Source organism: Akebia trifoliata, unplaced genomic scaffold (assembly GCF_017979445.1).
Source record: "Akebia trifoliata isolate Shusen 1 unplaced genomic scaffold, ASM1797944v1 Contig01112, whole genome shotgun sequence".
NCBI classification, from domain to species: domain Eukaryota; kingdom Viridiplantae; phylum Streptophyta; class Magnoliopsida; order Ranunculales; family Lardizabalaceae; genus Akebia; species Akebia trifoliata.
Window position 1 is genome coordinate 1 of NW_028237504.1, and position 20,671 is coordinate 20,671.

General features: G+C 37.6%; 1 protein-coding gene and 1 long non-coding RNA gene across 5 annotated transcripts; one reads left to right on the top strand and one right to left on the bottom strand.

The window, feature by feature from the left end:
* Nucleotides 1-669: 669 nt before the first annotated feature.
* On the top strand, nt 670-1,749 carry LOC147380682 (uncharacterized; the record flags this gene model as incomplete). The annotated part of the gene is made up of 2 exons (XM_086431383.1): nt 670-1,118; nt 1,312-1,749. Coding segments are annotated over 2 exons (887 nt in total), but the record flags the coding sequence as incomplete, so codon positions are not given.
* Nucleotides 1,750-6,060: 4,311 nt separating this feature from the next.
* LOC147380683 (uncharacterized) lies at nt 6,061-20,234 on the bottom strand. Of its 4 annotated transcripts, none has more exons than XR_015175177.1 (7): nt 19,560-20,234; nt 18,340-18,405; nt 10,875-10,948; nt 9,268-9,339; nt 8,713-8,887; nt 8,115-8,445; nt 6,061-7,314 (listed from the first exon to the last, which is right to left on the bottom strand). It is a non-coding gene; the product is annotated as an uncharacterized LOC147380683 (long non-coding RNA). The 4 variants fall into 4 exon arrangements; XR_015175178.1 differs by having other exon boundaries at nt 8,713-8,929; XR_015175180.1 differs by lacking the exon at nt 9,268-9,339.
* Nucleotides 20,235-20,671: the final 437 nt, after the last annotated feature.

Genomic DNA, 20,671 nt, shown 5'->3' on the forward strand with positions numbered 1-20,671 from the left:
TTTTTGGAAGTAATCCAAGCTGCTTGGAACATTTAGTTCAAAGGTAAAACCTTTTCTTCCAATGGTAAAAAATTATAGTAGAGAGAAGTTAGAAACTTGGATTCAGCAATAATTTTCGATGAAGCTCGTTCAATGATGAAGTTCATTTGGGCTACTCTTCTTCGGAGATTTGGTATTTCAGCAAAGAACTCTCGTAGAGATTGGGGTTTAGGTTTAAAGGATATTGGGTGTAATATTTGTAATTTGAAAGGGCATACTTGTCTTCCCATACTTTTAACAGTGCTGAGCGCAAATCATAAAAAAGGGTTAAGTGATAAAATATCGCTTAAGATTTTCGCACATTTTTCAGCAATTATCACTGAAATTTTGTTAAAAACAAACGTGCTAATCGCTGAGACTGAATTGCATTTAGCGTTAAGTGATGAATTAAGCGTTAAACAAACGTACGCTAAAGCTGAAAAATTTTGAGCAACGGGATTTCATAGGAGCATTCAAAGGAGTTGAATTTTTTAGATAATTATAATTCAAACGAGTCTGGTAGAATTTGGGTGGGATGGAATCCAACGAAGATTAGAATGAACAAAATTGCAGAATCAACCCAATTTATTCATTGCCAAGTGCATTGATTAAGCAATAATTCTTCGTTGTTGTTCACTTGTATTTATGCAGCTAACTTTCGGTCTGAAAGAGTTGTACTTCGGAATTCGTTGATGTCTATGGCTACAAGCATCGTAGACCCGTGGATTGTCATTAGGGATTTCAACACGGTGTGTTTTCGTAATGAGAAAATAGGGGGAAACCTTGCACCTTGCAAGAACTTAGAAGAATTTAATGAGTGCATTAATGCTTGGGGCTTGCAAGGCATGATCACGACTGATCATTTTCTCTCTTGGAGTAATAAGGCTATGAATGATAGACGTATATTATGTGGGTTGGATAGAGCCTTAGTAAACGTATATTGGGTTCAAAGATGGGCAAATGTGCGGCTGAACTATCACCTACCAGGAATTTCAGACCACTCTCCGTTGAGGTTTAACTTGGAAGATATTGTTAGCCATTGCAAGATGAACTTTAAATTCTTTACTTCGTGGATCAATCAACATGGTTTTCGTGAGTTGGTAGTTAATGCATAGAATACTTGAGTAGCCGAAAATCCATCCTTTGTTCTAGCACCTAAACTTCGGAGAGTAAAGATAACTATAAAGAGTTGGAATCAACATGCTTATGGTAATGTTACTAGAAGGAAAAATGAGGTACAATCCAAGCTCAAGTTTATCTAGCATAAAATTCAGGTCGATCCCCTTAATACAGATCTTGCTTAATAGGAAAAAAGTAGCGGTTTGTGAGGTGATGAAAGAAATTGGGGTGGAGGAGGATATGACCTGGCAAAAGTCTCAGATTCAATGGTTGAAAGATGGGGATGCAAACACCAAATTCTTTTATGCTTCTGTGGCTTCAAATATTGTGAGAAATGGGATTCATGAGCTAATTGATGAGTCAAGAGCTTCTATTAGAGGTAAGGATCGTATTGAAGACCATGCTATTAAGTATTTTGAGAACGTATTTTCCTCTTCCTCTAATGCTCCTTGTCCTTCTATTCTCTTTAAAAATAGACTATCTTTAGACCAAGCTAAGAGTTTATGTGATCCTGTGACTAGGGAGGAAATTAAGTCTATTGTGTTCCAATCCCCTCTAAATAAAGCTCCTGGTCCTGATGGGTTTTGTGCTGAATTTTTTACCTCCTTTTGAGATATCTTAGAAGAGGATTTTGTTTGAACTATCATGAATTTTTTTACTAATGGGAAACTTCTTAGGGAGTTGAATTCCACTCTTATTGTCCTTATCCCCAAAGATAAAGATGCTAATCGTTTGGATAGATTCAGACCTATTTCGTTGTGTAATTTTGTTTACAAAGTGATCACTAAAATCGTGACTAATCGGCTTTCAATTATCTTACCTTCCATCATTAGTGTTAACCAATCAACTTTTATTAGAGGGAGAAATATTTTTGACGATATTTTATTAGCCCATGAGATTTTTCGTAATTCCCATATTGAATCGAGTATGCCTTTTTTCTCGGTCAAAGTTGACTTAAAAAAATCTTATGATAAAGTTAGATGGGACTTTGTGTTGAATATTCTCAACCAACTGAGGTGTGATCAAATTTGGATTTCGAGGATTAAGGAATGTATTTCGACTCTTAGATTTTCAATTGTTATTAATGGAGCATCTTGTGGGTATTTCCCAAGTAACTGTGGTTTAAGACAAGGGGATCCTATTTCCCCTTATCTTTTTACTATAGTAATGGAAGCGTTCTCTTGTCTTCTTGAAGAGAGAATTAGGAATAAATTGATTTCCGTCCCTAGTAGGAAAAATCTTAATCCTATTTCTCATCTTATGTTCGCTGATGATATTGTTCTCTTCTCTAAAGATAATATTCAGTCTGCAAATAATATCAAAGTTCTTCTTGATGATTTTTTTGAAATCTCTGGTCTTCAAACCAATGTTGAGAAGAGTAATATATTCTTTAGCAAAGCTTGTTCGAATAAAAATCTCATTCTTCAAGCCTTGTCATTTAGAGAAGGTAATCTCCCAATTCAATATCTTGGACTTCCTTTTCTCGGTTGACTTTATCCATGTGTTATCCTTTGATCGAGAAAATCCAAAAGTGTATTGAGGGTTGGAAATCAAAGTTCTTATCTTTTGCAGGTAGGATTGAACTCATTAAATCAATCCTATCTTGTTTTTAATTGTACTGGTCCTCTTGTTTCTCCTTCCCTATAGGGATTACTAACAAAATTGAATCTCTGTTGAATAATTTCCTTTGGAATGGGTTCTCTTCAAGAAAATCTTTTCACTCAATTAGTTGGTCTAAAATGTGTCGAACTTTTAAGGAAGGTGGACTTGGTGTTAGAAGGATTAAGGATTGGAATACTATTTGTCTCATGAAATTATTTTGGAAAATTGTTAATAACAATAGTATGTGGAGTAATTGGATGCATAATAGATATGCGCCGAATGGTAAAATTTGGAGATGTATCCCACCAAATAATGCATCTTGGGCTTGGAGAGGCATTTTGAAGGTCCGAGATTTTACTAAGAATCATATTCGGTATGTAGTGGGTGATGGATCCAAAACGTCCTTTTGGAAATACCCATAGTTGGAAGGTGGTTCTTTGATTGATCAATTTGGGCGAAGGTCGGTTTTCTGAATGAATAGTAATTTAGAAGCTCTGGTCTCTGATTTTGCTAGAAAGAATGGTTGGGAGGGTCATGTTCGAGATGATATTAGATTAGCGAAAATTGCAGATCAGGTTGAAGCACATTATCCTCCTTGGCCGAATGAAGAAGATAGGATTGTTTGCAAGGAGAATGCGAATGGAAAATTTTCTTTGAAATCAGCTTGAAATTTAATTCGTTGTCATGATATAGAAGTAACATGGTACAATGTTATTTGGAATAAGATGAGAATTCCGTGCCATTCTTTTATAGCGTCGAAAGCAGTGAATCGTAGCCTGCTTGCGATGGAGAACCTTAGAAAAAGGGGTCTTTTTCTTGTTTCTCGTTGCATTCTGTGTTGGAAAGAGGCAGAGGACACTGACCACTTATTTTTCAGCTGCAAGTACAGTAGGGACTGTTGGAAACATGTTCTGAGTTGAGCTGCAATTGAAAAAGAAAACATGGGAAGAATTGAAGAGGAAGCTGAATTCATTGGTAATCAGTCGTTAGGAGCCATTCTTAGCTTAATGTTGTGCTCTACAATCTTTCACATATGGTGTGAACGTAAATGTCGAAGTGAAGGGGTAGCAGCTTAGCCAGTTAATTATGACTGATGTGTGTGGCAGAAGTGAAGGGATGAAGACTGATAAGGCTGAATGTGTGAGCTTAACATAGAGATGGGGCTGTAATGGTACGCTGAAAACAAGAGAGATTTCTGTTTTTCGATGGACTTGCCCTCTAATGGGCGTAATAAAGCTGAATACCGATGGGTCCTTGACAGAAACGGGCATGATTTGGGTTTATTGCTAGAAATTCTACGGGCGAATTAATTACAGCTGGGATGGGTCGTTCAAATTATACGGACATTATTGCAATCAAAATGGAAGCAATTCTTAAGGGCGTGCAGCATCTTGTGGCACTGGGGTATATGGACATTATTATAAATTCAGATTTGTTGATGGCTATCAAGGGAATAAAGGAAGAATGGAGCACTCCATGGAAAAAAATTAGCCTTGTCGTAGAAATTAAGTGTGCTATGAGAAGCTTCAATTCAATTATGCTGGAATTTGAGTGAATAGAAGCAAATAAAGCGGCATACTGGTTACTGAGAAGAGGAGTGATGAATGTAGTTCCTTGTTTTTTTAATTCTTCTAATACCCCTGTAGATTTGTTAACTATCCTCTTGGAGGATATAAATTCTTGTTATTTTTGCCTCTAGCAGCTTTAATAAAAGGGTGGGGCCGTTTATAGCCTCAGCTTACTGATAAAAAAAAAAAAGATTTTGCAACGGGTTGTTTGCCTATAGCAACAGTCTCGGCCGTCACTATATCCCTATTTTACTGTAGTGCCATTCATCAATGGCAATTCCTTGTATAGGTAGTTCCAATTGCTCTGGAGTTAATGGAAGTCGGCCTTCAATTGCAATTCCTGGCATAGAAGATGGTTTCAATACCAGCCAAAACTATGGAAGACATCCTGAACGTTTTAAAACCACAAGACAATGTGGCAGAATGAAATGTTCAAAAGAAGAATGGAAAATCGAAGATCCCTCATGTTCGTAAGTGCTTGGTATGTCAGACAACTTCAAGTCCCTTGTGGTGAAATGGTCCCAATGGAAATAAGGTATAAGTTTTTTTCATAAAAATATTGCATTAAGAATGAAATTTTGTTTTAAGTTACTATGTCTAATGAAAATCGTAAGTTTGATTTCTTATTTGTTGCTACTTTCATGTCCTTCAAACAAAAAAAAATTCATGAATTTCAGACTGTCTGCAACCCTTGTGGTCTTCAACACAAAAAGGAAGTGTGGTTGGCCTCATTGATGGAGTGTACAAAGAATAAGGTTAATGAAGCCAGAAATAACCCAATATCTAAGGTGATGTGTGCGTTTGACGTTCCTTTTAGAATGCGTGTGAAGGTGCTAACGTTTGAATCCTTTTTTCTTTCGTTTTTAAACAATAAGGATCAAAAAGACATTTGCTTTTGTGTTTTGAATTTCATAGAAAATTGGATTTGATGCTTTAATCTTCTCAATTTGTTTACTTTGTCTCTTTGGTTAAGACCAACCCAATCATTAATTTTAAATTCAGGTTTCTCAACTCCAACCCTTCATAGAGTTGGAGATTCCTTTTATGGAATACTTGAGTATAATTTTAAATGCTGAAGATCCTTTTGGTGATGCCAAGGAGAGATTCAAATTAGAAATATATCATTCATTGTTCATATGAGATATTCTCATCAATATAATGGGGCGTGTAATGGGAACCCAAGCATTGCAGCAGGTGGTGGTATAATGAGGGATGTAAATGATACTTTTATCCAAGTAATGTATTGGTATTTTGGCCAATCTACGAACAATGCAGCTGAAGTGTGTGCTCTTTATCATGCTCTGACCAACTTCCATCACTATGTGAAAAAAGCCCATATTTGACAGTCTCAGCCCGACAAATTTTGGGAAATTTGACGGACCATCCCGTCTAATATGCCCGTCAAATATTTTCTTGTAGATTTATTTTTTTGACTGCCCTAAACTATCAAATTATTGGAGAATGAGCTTTAACAAAACAAAAAAAAATTCCATAGAGTATGTCCGTCGAATATGGAGGTTTAACAAACAATAGGACGGTCCAATTTGAATAAATCATGAAAAACAAAATAAAACTCATAAAACAAGTTCCAAATTAAATAAAACAACTCAAAATTCATATTATATTTTGAAATTCCATTACTAAACAAGCTCTAATTAAAGCAATTGGGCACTTACAAATGAAATTACGTCACATAATTGCTTAGCAATAAAATACAATTAGAAGTAAATAGTCCTGATGCCTTTGATCTCTTCTTTTCCTCAAGGTTTGGATTTTTCCTACATTGCCACCGTTCTCAAAAAAATCCTAATAGTGCTTCGTATTTACATGGAAAAAGCTTGGTACATCGAGACGTCAACCCAAAGCAATAGAAGAACATAGCTAGACTTTATTCACAAATGTTTAAAAACAAGAAATATTATATGAAGGCAAAATACTATTAAGATCTTCAAGAACTGTATATTTATGAATATTAATAGCAAATCAAAGAACAAGTCGATAGAAAACCAATTCCAAGCTAACTTGGTTAGTTGTAATCGAGTAGTCCTCTACTAATGAAGAATGGCTATAAGAAATCATAACCTACTAGCATAAGAACCAATTATTTTGATATGCCATATCCAATGTTCATTGATCAATACTTAGAAAATACACAAAGCAGATGCCAATAGTAGTTAGTTTAAAACTTAGTTACCGAAAGTGCTAAAACATATTTCTATGTTGGGAGTGACCTAATGTGCTACAATGGATCTATGTTGGGAGTGTGACGAGTCATCAAAAAGTAAAACTTGAATTATTTTAAGTATTCATTTATAGGTAAGATGGTCAAACCAACATGTCTAAGCCAATTCAAACCAAGCACCAAAAGTTGTAAATAGAGTAGGCAACAGACTCTTTTTACGGGTGGGAAAAATTAGCTCGACATTATAAGAAAACAAACACAATCAAGAAGTGTCAAGGGCAGCAGTGTGTATGGTCCGACAGAGGTACTACCTAATGCAAGGATGAATATGTGATCCAAAGAATTAAACTGAATAATCGTCAATTCTCATAATCGACACGTGTGCATAAACAACAAAACTAGGAGACTTCGTACGTCAAATAAGCAAAGATGTAAGCGAGTGAGAAATACAAAAGTGATATACAACTCCATGACTCCATATTATCTTACGTGAAAAACTCATCCTCTCTATGGACCCATGGATTAGGCTCCCATAGGCAATGTGGGACTATCGTTCTAACATGTACAATGCGTAAGGAGGATATTATACTCCATGGTCAGCATATTATAATTACGCTAGGCATTATATGAGGTAATTAATAAATTGAAAATTGTTGGAAAAGAGAAGGAACTTTACCAGGCTGGAGCGTGTTGCTTTTCTTCAGATTTGGAGTTTTGGACGACATAATGGTTGGAGTTAGCAAGGTATTTGAAGGTTGGAGCAAAATATATCCTCCCTTCTTCCCAACCTTCAACTACGCGACCTGCTCTCCACTCTATTCAGAGCTGCCAATTAATTTAACATTGTAGTTAAAACCTTCAACAAACTGATTACAAGCATACGAAACTTACAGAAAAGCAAAAGAAAAGAGAATAATAATGGGTACCATGAGATTTTCCTAGAGACAAGTACTAGTTCTCTAAAAATCCTCAAGACTTTTATTAATTTTTTCCTTTGTCATCTCATCATCCTGTTTCTCTTTAGTAAAATTATATTTATCAAAAAAAAGATTAATGAGTCGAAGTTCCAAAAGTCTTAGGCTAGTTTCTACTTCATGTTCAAGTTGGAGTCAATAAGGGAGGTTATCCAGCTCTTCAACCGTACCCCTACAAAATGATTATAGTGGAAGTTAGAGCCCTTCTTCAGTCTTCAAAATTTTAAAGACAACTTCTAAAGTCCTTTGCTGGTGGAAGGAGATTCAGCTAACATGGTTCTTCTGGAAGATAGCAAGTCATGGAGATTGGCGAATGTTTTAGACAGTCCACAGGAATTGGTTAAAGCATGATCTCTCATTTTCCATATTATAAGAGGTAAATGATATAATAGAGTCATTGGCTTATGCCTTGTAGTGATGTAAATTGAAACTCTATGCATAGGTAATATAGTCCATAATTTTGTAACTCTACCACTTTAGGTATAATATTTTTATTTTTATAGCTACTTTATTGTTACGAATAAAAAAGAAAGAGAGACAAAGTCACCCTAGACTTGATTGGGCTTGCATCAACAAACCCAGTTTTGAGGTTATAAACATTGCAAAGAGAAAGTATTGGACGAGAACTTAAGAATATTGTCAATTAACTACCTGAAAAATAGTAATCAAGGCTGCATCAAGGTAATCTGGTTCAGCATGATGAGTATAGAATACATCTACAGGGTACTGCCGACCTTGAACGTGAACAGCTCTTGCACCACCACAATACTCGGAAAAATCCAAACTCACAGACATAATGATCAACTTTAGTAGCCTGGCATGCCTTCAGAAGATTGAAGCACTAATTACTATTTTCTTTGTTAATCACTGCACCATTGTTAGACTTTGTGTTTTCAAGACCACAATGTCGAATGTTTTCTCATGAGCTTCATCAACAATGATTACTGAATACCTAGAGAGATATGGATCCAATAAAGCTTCCCTGTAAATAGATCAAAATTTAGATTAGTCCATACTAAATAAAGTGAAAATCCTTATCACAATTTTCCACTAATTTACAAATTTCAAGCATGCCATTACCTCCACAACCTAAATCCTTCTTAACATATATTTAGCTTTGGTGAACTCAAATAGTCGGGGGAGATGCACGTGGATACAATGAGATAACTAATTACATGTATTTTGTTTAGCTGAACTCATATAGTTGGGAAAAGGCTTTGTTGATTGAATATACATATATTTTGTTTACCTCATTAACAATCCATCTGTCATGTATTTGATCCTTGTTGAGTTGGAAGTCATATCATCAAATCTAATGGAATAGCCAACCTTCTGACCCAACTCAACACCACATTCCTCTGCCACACGTTTCCCAATAGTAATAGCAGCAACACGTTGAGGTTGAGTGATTCCAATAGCTTTCCCTTCACGACAAAATCCCCCATTGAATAAAATATGTGGTAATTCTGAAACAGATATTATTCAAGTAAGAAAAAAGGGGGGGGGGGGGGGGGGGGGGAAGGATATTGTTATTACCGCTCCACCTGCTAGAGTTGTACAATCTAACTTCTTAGTCATGACTAGCTAACATGGCAAATCTTTATTGTGTATATTCATTTCCATACAACAAAAGAACAATAGGAATGCAATAAGTAGAACAACAACCAGAAATTAAACACCATAATTAAATAAACTTATCCACCTACCACCATTACAATGCATAGTATTAAAACCTGACTAACAAGTCCTGTGTTGAAAGCTGGAAAGCTATATACATTAACATATGGACGACTACAAAACTTACGTGTTGTTTTCCACTTCCAGTTTCACCCACTATTATCAGTGTGTCATTCTTTCTCACTTCATCCACAATTCGCTTCTCAACGAAGAAGATCAATATAACATAAATAAGAAACATCATTAATAATTCAAATAATGAAATATGATTTCAATGGTAAAGAAATAGACTCATAGAGACAATCCAATTCAATAGTCTATAATAATACATCCGGTGGAATCAAATCATATAAGATATCACAAAAACTGATAGTTTTGGATCAATTACAATAGATATAATCTAATTCAACAATTTACATTAATATGCCAAGTTTGAATAAATGGAGCAGTTAGGGTGGCATCAAATCATGTAAGATATCTCAAAAAGCTGACAGATCTTAAGGCAAATAACACATTTCAGTGTGATTGCCTTTTTTTTTTTTTTTTTTTTTTTTCTTTTATTGCTTATGCCTTAGGCAGAAAAACCACCACCAACCTTAGAGGTAACAGACAGGTCAGTCTGTTCTACAAAAGTACAAATTCAACCATTATTTTTCATGTTAAAACTTAAGAAAACCACATTAAAAAAGAATATTAGAGTTGGGATAATCTATAATTTGGATTTCTAGGCATAACCATATGGGAAAAGTAGAAAAAATGAGTGTTACCAGTATAATAATTTGCAAAGCATGCATACCTCCAATGCCCATGAAATCTAGAGTTAAGACAAATAATTACACTCGGGGATTGAACCATTTTTTTTATGGGTAAACAAAAAAATATTTACTAAAGCTACACGAAGCTGTGTAATGTAATTCTATTTAATAGTTATGTACAATCATAAATCTATAGATGTAAATCTATATCTAAAACACAGATAAAGTAAGTGCTCACCATAAGGTAGGTGCTAGTTGTTGTGCATTATGAAATGGTTCTGAGTGTAGAACTCTATGGACATTCTAATGGAAGCATTCCTCTACAAGTCAAACCATATATGTGTTGACTCTACAAACACATAAACATCATTAATCTTCAAGTTTTCTAGGTCCCAAAGTATAAAGGTAACAGTAGCATCAGGTCCTTATAACAATATGCATAGAACTCCAAATCGAGTGATCTCATTGGCCATGGATTCATCTAGGAGTCTATTTCTCCCTATTTAAATTTAAGGCTCCAAAGCACTGGATATCACAGCAACGCTGCACAATGGTAACAACAGCTTTAGTGCACAATATCTTCATTTGCACAAGTCTGATTCGACAGATTCATGTGGCCATGGATTCATCTGGAATATTATTAATTCCTATAAAATTTTCAAGTCTATCAGAATTTTCTAGGAAATAGTTATTGGAAGTGCTTAGCAATTTACTATGCCTTCTTGTAGTCATGTGCACTGGCAGAAACAGATTTGAAGCTTAGTAATCCAAGAGGTCATTTACCTATACATCATCACCCCTACACTATTGCCTTATTTGGATGGTGGGGAAGCACAAGTTTGACAGTGCATCGTACTACCAACGTGCATAACAATTTACTTAGGTTTGAAAAAAAAAAAGAAGTTAAGTAGAGCAACTAATATAAACCATGCATGAAATAACAACCGAAGCCAATTAATTTTAAAGGGAAGAAATTAACCTTATGAAGATGGAAGGACATCTCTCCAACTTCAATTACAATATCACTTGGAAGACCAGTTGTACGAAATTAACCTACATAATTTTTAGAAGGTCAGGCTATGAAGAAATCAAGAGCAGTAGGACTCCTATAAATAATATCTCATTGAGTAATTAGTTTCATCTGCAATAATTCCTTGACTTCTTTTCTATTAATTTATTTTTTTCCATTTAGTTTTTTTTTGATAAGTATAAATTCTATTAATGAAGAAAAAGGAAAGAGGAGGCTGAGATAGCCCCCCATACATCAAAGCAAGAAAAACAACAAGAAAGAAAAGCAAAACAAAAAAACAAAGACGACATGAAACTAAGGATCACATACAACGTCCCAATTAAGCACAAAATCTTGAAAACAAACACCATCAAAGTCCTTACTCATCTTAGACCAAAGAAACAGTAACCCCAAAATCTCTAAGATCACTTTGTGAAATGAGCTCTCTTTACTGTGGAATACTCTGTTATTGCGCTCTCTCCAGATACCCAAGCAATGGCGGAGGGCAGGATAGTCCAAAGAAGACTCTTCCTAGAAGAGAAGGTATTCAAACTCCACCCCTTTAAAAGAGCAAACCAAGATAAAGGAAAAACCCCATCCATCTGGAAACGGAGTAAAAAGGAAGTCCAAATAGCCCGAGCGAAGGAGCAATGAATAAGGATGTGATTGACAGACTCCCCATCCTTTGAGCAAAGATAGCAAAAATTTGGGGTAATCCACCCCCGAGTAATCAAATTATCCAAGGTGAGAATTCTACCCAATGAGGCAAGCCAAATAAAGAACGAGACCTTAGAAGGGACAATAGTGGACCAAATAATAGGAGAGAAAGAAACCTCAAGCGATGGGAGCAAACAAAAGTAGAAAGACTTGACAGAGAACTTCTTATCCTTAGCCTTGAACCATTCCCACCTGTCCTGATCAATATCTCTGAATTGGATTAAGTTAAGGAGATCTAGAAGAGATGTAACCTCTACCAATTCCCAATCATTGAAATTCCTCCTAAATCCCAAATCCCAAGAATCTGTGTTCCCGTCTCTGATCAGACATTGCCTTACCGAATTATTTTTTTTCAACGAGCAAGCGTACAAGGATGGGTATTGGGATGACAGAGAAGAAGTCCCACACCAGATGTCCTCCCAAAATCTAACCTTATCCCCCAAACCAACTTTGAATCTAATCCCCCTGGCAAACTCATCAACACCTTTTAGGATACCTCTCCACACGCTACACCCGTAAGTGCCTCTAGCTTCACCACTATACCAGCCAAATCCCTTCTCACCATATTTCGCCTGTATCACTTTCCTCCACAAATGGTTTCTTTCTTCCCCGAATCTCCAGAGCCACTTACCCAAGAGAGCTTTATTCGTAAGACGTAACCCTCTAATCCCCAGGCCTCCATTCTTCTTAGGAGTACAAACTAACTTCCAATTCACCAAATGATACTTTCTACCACCAGAGTTATCATTCCACAGGAAATTCTTCATGAGTCTTTCAATCTTAACCTCTACTGATTTAGGCATCGTGAACAAGGATAATAAGTAAATTGGGATACTCGTTAAAGTACTTTTGATCAACGTTACCTTACCCCCTTTGGAGAGATATTTCGCCTTCCAAGTACTCAATTTCTTCTCCATTTTCTCGATGACTCCCTCCCAAATGTTTTTACAACAATATGGCGCCCCTAAAGGTAAACCCAAATAGGAAGAGGGAAGCGTATCACTACGACACCCCAAAGTAGCGGCTAAAATTGGAAGGTTCGTCACCTCACCTACCCCAAACAACTTGCTTTTCTGCAGATTGACATGTAAACCTGAAATTGCCTCAAAGCAGCATAACAAAATCCGAAGAACTCTCACTTGATCTCTAGAGGGATCTAGGAACACTATTGTGTCATCTGCGAATTGCAAGTACGAAATCAGAGGACCCTCACTGTTCACTCTAAAACCAGATAACCTCCCTATCTCAACCCCCCTCCTAAACAGTTTCCCCAAAGCCTCAGTCACTATAAGAAATAAAAATGGGGATAACGGATCCCCCTGCCTCAAACCCCTAGAGCTTCTAAAATAACCTGCCGGACTGCCATTAACTAAGATAGAGAAGGAGACCGACGAAACACACTTCATAACCCACCCAATCCACTTGGAACCAAAACCCATCCTACCCAACATATACTCCAAAAAATCCCAACTCACGTGATCATAAGCCTTTTGCATATCGATTTTTCCTATTAGCCCCACCTTCTTGTCTTTAATCCTAGAATCTAAACATTCATTAGCCAATAAAACCCCATCCAAAATTTGTCTTCCCCTAAGGAAAGCACCTTGTTCAAAGCCAATTAACTTCTTCATCACTTCTTTCAATCTATTTGCCAACACCTTGGAAATTATCTTATACACCGACCCCACTAAACTAATAGGCCTGAAATCACTCAAATCAACTGCCCCCTCTCTCTTGGGAATCAAAGCTACAAAGGTACTATTAAGTCCATAATCCAAGCAATCTTTATCCTGTAACTCCCACACCACCTTCATAAAATCTTCGGCGATAACTTCCCAGCAATGCTTGAAGAATTCCATTGTAAAACCATCTGGCCCTGGCGCTTTATTCCCACCCATGGATGCAACCACTAATTTCACTTCATCCTCCCCAATCCTCCTTTCCAACCAATCTCTCTCTTCATGAGATAACGAATTGAAATCCAGATTGTCTGGACGCGGTCTCCTGACCTCTCTTTCCCTATAAAGCTCTTTGTAGTAGCCCACTACCCCTTCTCTAATCCTCTCTTCTCCTTCCACCATTCTCCCATTGATCATCAAGTTGGCAATTTGATTATTTTTTCTTTGATAATTGGCCACCTTATGAAAAAACTTAGTATTATTATCGCCCTCTTTAAGCCACTGGATCCTAGATTTTTGACGCCAACTTATTTCTTCCATCAAAGCCACTCTTTGGAATTCTAATTTAAGCTCCGTTCTTTTCACTCTTTCATCAAGCTCTAGCTCCCCCATTTCCTCCTTGCAATCTAAAGCTTCTATTTCCTTTAGAATCACCCCCTTTCTCAAATCTACCCTCCCCACTTCGACCTTGTTCCATCTCTTCAATTTTTCTTTCAGGAATTTGAGCTTATTTTTGAAGACAACACCTGGGTGCCCCACCCTAGGACAATCACTCCACCATTCTTTGACCAGATCTGCAAAATTCGGGTGGATAAGCCACATATTCTCAAAACGGAAGGGAATCGGATTGGTACGACTTTTCCCCACCTCAATAACAATAGGAGTATGATCTGACACAGGACTTGGGGCTGCCGTTTGGACCACATTATGAAACTTTTCCTCCCAATCCCCACTTACCAAGAATCTATCTAATCTGGACATCCTAGGGTTTGCTTGGTTGTTGGACCAGGTAAATCTTCTCCCGATCAAAGGTAAATCCATTAAAGCAAATCTATTCACGAAAGCATTGAAATCCCTCATCCCCTTAGTAGTCCCCTGCCCCCCATTCTTTTCATTGATGAATCTGATAACATTGAAATCTCCACCCAGGACCCAAGGCTTATCCCAATAACCCGCGAGGTCCTCCAATTCTTCCCAGAATTGATGTCTCTCCCTATTAATTGTTGGACCATAAATCCCTGAGAAAACCCATTGGAAATCCTCATTCACACACTTACAGAGGATGGAAATGGAAAAAGCCCCTACCAAATTGTCGAGAACCTGAATCAACTCCTTATCCCACATCAAAATAATACCACCTGCACTCCCACTCGCTGGTAAAGCAACCCACCCAATGTTTCCTCTCCAAAGATCCTTAATCACCTTGTCCTCACAAACTGAGAGCTTTGACTCTTGAAGAGTGACTAAGCTAGGTTTTTTTGATTTGATAACCGTTTTCACTGCCGCCCTTTTCATACTATCTCCCAAACCTCTCACATTCCAAGACAATATTTTGATCGACATAGAAACCTAAACAAAACCCCGAGACAAACCACCAACCACCTCTGCCTTTATTCCACCTCACTGGCCAATTTTGGCCTAGACATCCTCTTCACTGTTTCCATAGGAGCCACCACTACAACCTCATTCGATTGACCATCCCTGAAGGTTTGAATTTCCTGGCTATCTGAATCGACTAGACCCATTTCATCCATTCCTACCCCACTTTCCTTGCTTACCTCTTGCAACTCCTCTTCAAGCATCGCTCTATCCATAGAATCTCCTATAACTACTCTTAAAATAAGTGAGCAATCCTTCTCGTCAGTTTCAGGTATTATTCCAAATTCCTCCGCCATGTACAATGCTTGACTCACCAACCATTCAACTGTTTCCTTCTCTGTTCGGACTATCAATTTCTCCACCTGAATCGAGTTTGGGTCTTCTAAGCCTCTATCAACCCAATGTCCATCGAAATACTCTCCTGTCTGTATCATAGCAGTCACCTCTTCCTGGACCTGAGTCAGGGGATTCGCAGACGAGGAAAGGCGAAGGACATCCGTCCTACTCTCCCTAAAATAATCCTTATCCTGAGACATCTCACTGGTTTTTGGGAAGTTGATCAAGGCTAACGGAATTTGAGACCTGTTTACCGAATACCAAGGAAACACAGACAAGCAACAGGAAAACCAAACAGAACCCAAACCGAAAACCAACAGAGAGTTGTTCAAAGAAGGGGAAGTAACAAAAATGGAGGGAAAAAGTGAAGAGATTGAAATACCTTCTCTCGAAGTTTTTCCTCGACCAACCTGCCACCATCCGAAACTGCACGAGTTCCCTGGATCAAGCGACAACCCCTGATGATCCCATAAAATGTTACAGCATCTAACCGAAGTCTTAGAGATTGTTAATGCTCCTCTCATCGTTATCATTTCCATGTCCTCGTCCCCTTCTTTACACCTTTCCTCTGAGTCGCCTTCCGATTCTCTTAGAAAATCCAATGTCTTCCAGCCTTCACCTGAACTATTTCCCTGCGGCTGCCCCCTATCCCCCCCTGTTTCGCCAAAAGACAGCATCTTCCCCATAAGAACTGCATCCTTTCTCACCCACTCTCCTGGCTCGAAAGCCTTACTTGTCTCCGTCTCACTTCCACCAACTCTTTTCTGATTAATCGGCTTATCTGCTCCCATATAATCCCTCAAGTTCTTCAGATCTCTCCTTAAGTTCCTGATATCGACAGCGTCGTTGTATACCTCTCTCGCTATAATCTGAATCTGAGAAAATGTCGATTTTATTTCTGCTGAAGTTTGTTTAATCCTGGATAATCTTTTCAGAAACGAAAGCCTCATATATCGCCCACGGACCTGCACTGGTTTCGGCCCAAATCTTATTCTTGGGCCTACACGAGTCCTTAATGTTCTGCTCTTCATCTTAGGCTTCTCTACTGGGCTTGAAGACTGCCTCGAGCCCAACTCCGTTTCATATCTCAATTGGGCCGTTGTCTGCTGGTCTTCATTAACCTCCGCTCTCGCAGGCCCGCAACCAGAACCATGGGCCCCTGAAGTACATAAGCCCAGCCCGATTACATTTGGCTCACTTTTCTCCACTATACCATTCTTGCGCAGCCATCTAGTATACGCTAGATTAGTAGCTGCCTTTGCTAACAGTCTCTCCGTACTCTTATTTTTAAAAGCCCCACCACGTGGCTTTATTGTAAGGTTGCTTTTGACACGAAATTTTCTGCTGACCTGTATTTTGAATTTTCGCCGGCTCGATTGCTTCTCACGCACGCCTCTTAGTTTTGGCCTTGCTAAAACCCGTTCCATCTTGATATCGTCAGGCACCTTCTTCTCCGATTGAACCTCCCCTATCTCTGACTGAAATCCAGCCTCATCTACTGGTGCGCATCTTTCTGCCTCATTTCTGATCACTTTTGCGGCTTCTTTCCTCGGTGCCTCTATAGAGCCCATTCTTTCTGTTTCAACCCCCTCCACCTCAATTCCTATCATATATCGAAACCCGTCCTCCCAAATAAACAATCTTCGAGGTGTTTTCCATGAAGAACACCCCACCCTGAGTCTCGCTCTACTCAATTTTGCGCGATGAAGGGTAGTCGGATCCACCTCTATTAGACCACCCAACTGGGCTCCAATCTCTCTGAACGCCTGGTTTTTCCATAAGTGAAACGGTAACCCACTGACTCTAACCCAACACCCATCCTCCCTCCCTTCTGGTTGAAGAGAGTTGCAATCTGCAAACCATGGACGTAAACTGAACGTATCGTCCCTAACTACAACTGTCCTATTCTCATTCACCCTCAAGAATGCTGCTCTATTATCCAGCATCAGCATCTTAATAGTTGGTTCCCAATCTAATAACTTGATCTCCGAGCATTCCGAATAGGCTAGCTTCACTTCTTCCAGAAACCCCTCCCAATCTGCCTCCATAGCTTGTGTGCTACAGATAAACGACCATCTCCATCGTCCAAACAATGAACCATTATTGTGGGCTTGAGTAACCGCCTGATTGTGACCTTGCTTAAACCACGGCTTGCAACTTTCACCTGATTCTTCTGGGACCACCATTGCTGATTTCGCAGTAGACGGTTTATCAACTAGCTCCGCCCAAGATAAAGCTTTCCCTCCCTCCTCCACCCGTGCCTTCATCTTAACGTCTGGACTGAATACTGTTTTAATAGCTCTGCTTACTACCCCCCAACCGTTCCCACCTGTTCCTGCCGGAAAGACCACCCCTCGTGACCGGGATCTTTCCGAGAACTGTTGTAGTTTCAAAAATCTACCAAAAGAGTTCTGCTCTTCTTGAATCAGGAATATTCGTCCATCCTTCGAAAACTTGGCTCTGAAGATTGTGGCTGAAGCTCTTGCTTTATCCAGTTGATTAGCTACCCATTCTGCTTCATCTACCAAAAGTTGAAGACTTGACTCAAACCTACTGCCCTTTTCCTTCACTTCTACCCCTTTTCTCCGTTGAGTCCAAGTTTCTTTGATTTCGAAAAGTTTCCGTTCAACCTGCACCGCTTGCAACTTTGAGAAAGCCATTTCTCTCTTGGGACTCTTTGTCATTTTTTTTTTTTTTTTTTTTTTTTTTCCATTTAGTTTCCCTATGAAAAATAATTTAGCAAATGTACATTGATCTATCCAACATCAAAAGTATGATCAAAATCTAAAACAAAGATCAAGAACATATTGTTCTAGGGATTATGATTGTGTTGGCAAAATTAAGAAGGTCTGCCTAAAAAGAAAAGAAAAGAACCAAATCATAATCCTTGAACGGGTTTGAATTATCCATTCTAAAGGAACCTAGTTAATAGGTCTTTTGATAATGTTGATTACAAATAACCGACATGATTGCAAATTGTTGTAACAGCATCGGATTTGAATAATAATGTTGGTGATAGGAATTTGACCACAACCAATCCAAAAATGGCAACAAACATCTTGCAAATATAAGCAAGATGATCAACAATAATGCTAGCCCCTTACCTTGCTAAACAATAACCCTTACTAATAGAAGAGCAACACCAATGCATATGGAAGAGTGGCACCAATCTGCCAAATAAGTGAATAAGTATATAAACTGTGCAAGGAATTACAGAACCAAATTGAAGGGCTGAACTATTTAACATCAATACTTCAAGCTAACAAAGGGCATGATCAATTAAGTGTTAGAACTCATCTTTAAAATAGGTTCTTGGTGTTGGATTCACGTTGTTCAAGGTAGCTGCATTTTTAAAGTTGGTTTTTGAGAAGTAATACATTTTATGATATTATAGTTGGAGAGTTCAATGTAGTAATTCTTTGGTTAGACATCGTCACATTGAACTAGTGAATTCAAAACTTTGATCTCAAGATCCAACAATGCCTAATGCAAGTTGAACTTGCAGTGGATTTAGTATATAATGCCTAAATCAAGGTCTAGGCAGGTGGTAAGTCTTTAAAGTAGGCACTATTGCACTTGCATTTAAGCTTTGCCAAGGTGGAACATATAAAATCAATTTTACATGTGCTTTACGCATCATAAGTATATTCTTCTTTATTGATATTATTACTATTATTATGTCTACGCTTTTTTTGTTGTATGTTTTTTTTTTTTTGATTGATAAGCTGGGGTTAAAGGGACCCCGCCCTGAAAACACTACTATTGAGTGTAAATACAAGTTAAATCTTCCTCAATAATTTTTTTGTTGTATGTTTCTATGATGATATCATAACTTTGAATGCAGGGATCACACAATCTAGAAAAATATTTCTAGTATTATAGGCTTTATGTTTCATTAGGTAAAAATCTTTGAGGAATTTAGTGAAATATTCATATAGATATGATATTTAGATGGCAATGCGTCTCTCAAATTGATATATAATAGGTTTTTGATTTTATTTTGCTGTATGTGTAGTTATTTTCTTGGTTTCTTGTCCTGTATCTGGTTGGTCGTCTTTACCACCACTTCTTTACTTTAATCTATATTTATCTAACAGTAAAAAAAACCATGTGAGAATTCAGACCTACATGCAAAATAAACACAAGAGCCCTTACAATAGATTACTGATTTGTTACCGAAAAAATGAGATTCAAAATAAGTCTCATTTTTGTTGATTAAAAAAACTAACAAAAGAGGTTCAACATAGAAACTAATAACAATATCAATAAGAGATGTTCTATTTAACAAAACGTAGTAAGAAAGGGGGGAAAATTCCAAATTTACCTTCTCATACTAATTTTTCCAGACTCTGCGAGTAACCTGATGCCCTACCAAATCAAAGGTCAATACTCAATTCCTCTTACAGTTACTGTGTTGCTTGATGCTGAACTAATCTTTGCAAATCATACAACAAGAATATCACTCAAAATACAAAATTTATGAATAAATTAAAATGACGAAAATAAGTGAGAAAAAAACAAAGAATAGTAGAAAGAAAAAAATCAGAACTTCAAAGATCAAAGGGAGAAGAATCTCATCTTTCAAGATATGAAGCAATGTTATCTTTCCAGCATCATCAAGCTCTAAAAACAAGATCTTGGACTCTTTCTGCCATAAATTGATTGATGCAAGCCCACAACATAACCAATCCAAAAGAAACATTGCTCCCAACAAGAATTAGACCCCGATTCGACAAAGTCGCCTCCAAAATCAATCTAGATCCGTCCCTGAAATCCGTAAAAGCTATTTTTTGATGAAATCACTAGAAAATTGTAGAAATTCCAAAGAGAAAGAGATAGAGGGAAAGAGAGAGACTTATCGAGAATTCGAGATGAGAGGGAAGACAAGAGACAAAATGAGACATCGATCGAAACAAATAGAGAGTGTTAGGATTCAATCGCAAGGTTCTGCCCTAAACTCCCTCTCTTGTTTTTTTGTTTCCTGATTTCACAGTTCTCTCTATTCACAAGGAGGCTTATTTTAGACTTAAAAAAATATGCCCACAAAATTCGTCGGCTTGGAGCCACAAAATTTCGGTCTCAAAAATTCGTCGGCTATGGCTTGATAATTTTTTTTGTCACGTAGTGAATATTCTTCACAGTTAAATGTCTTTTGGGATTGTCTCATCCTTGGCAATTGGAGTCATGGATGCAAGGCATCAAAGTTTTAATTTCTTATCAAGTTGAAGGGTCCAACATGTGTAGAGAGAAAAAAATTATGTTGCAGATTCTCTAGCTAACTATGGTGTAGTTAATAGAGTTCTAGATCTTGTTCGATTGTTAACAGTTTTCCTTTAATCACAAGAAAGTGTAATATAGGGGATAGGCTTGCTCTTCCATACTTTTTCCTTGTAATCTAAGGAGGTTCTCCCTTTGTGCAGTTCACTTTTTTCAATA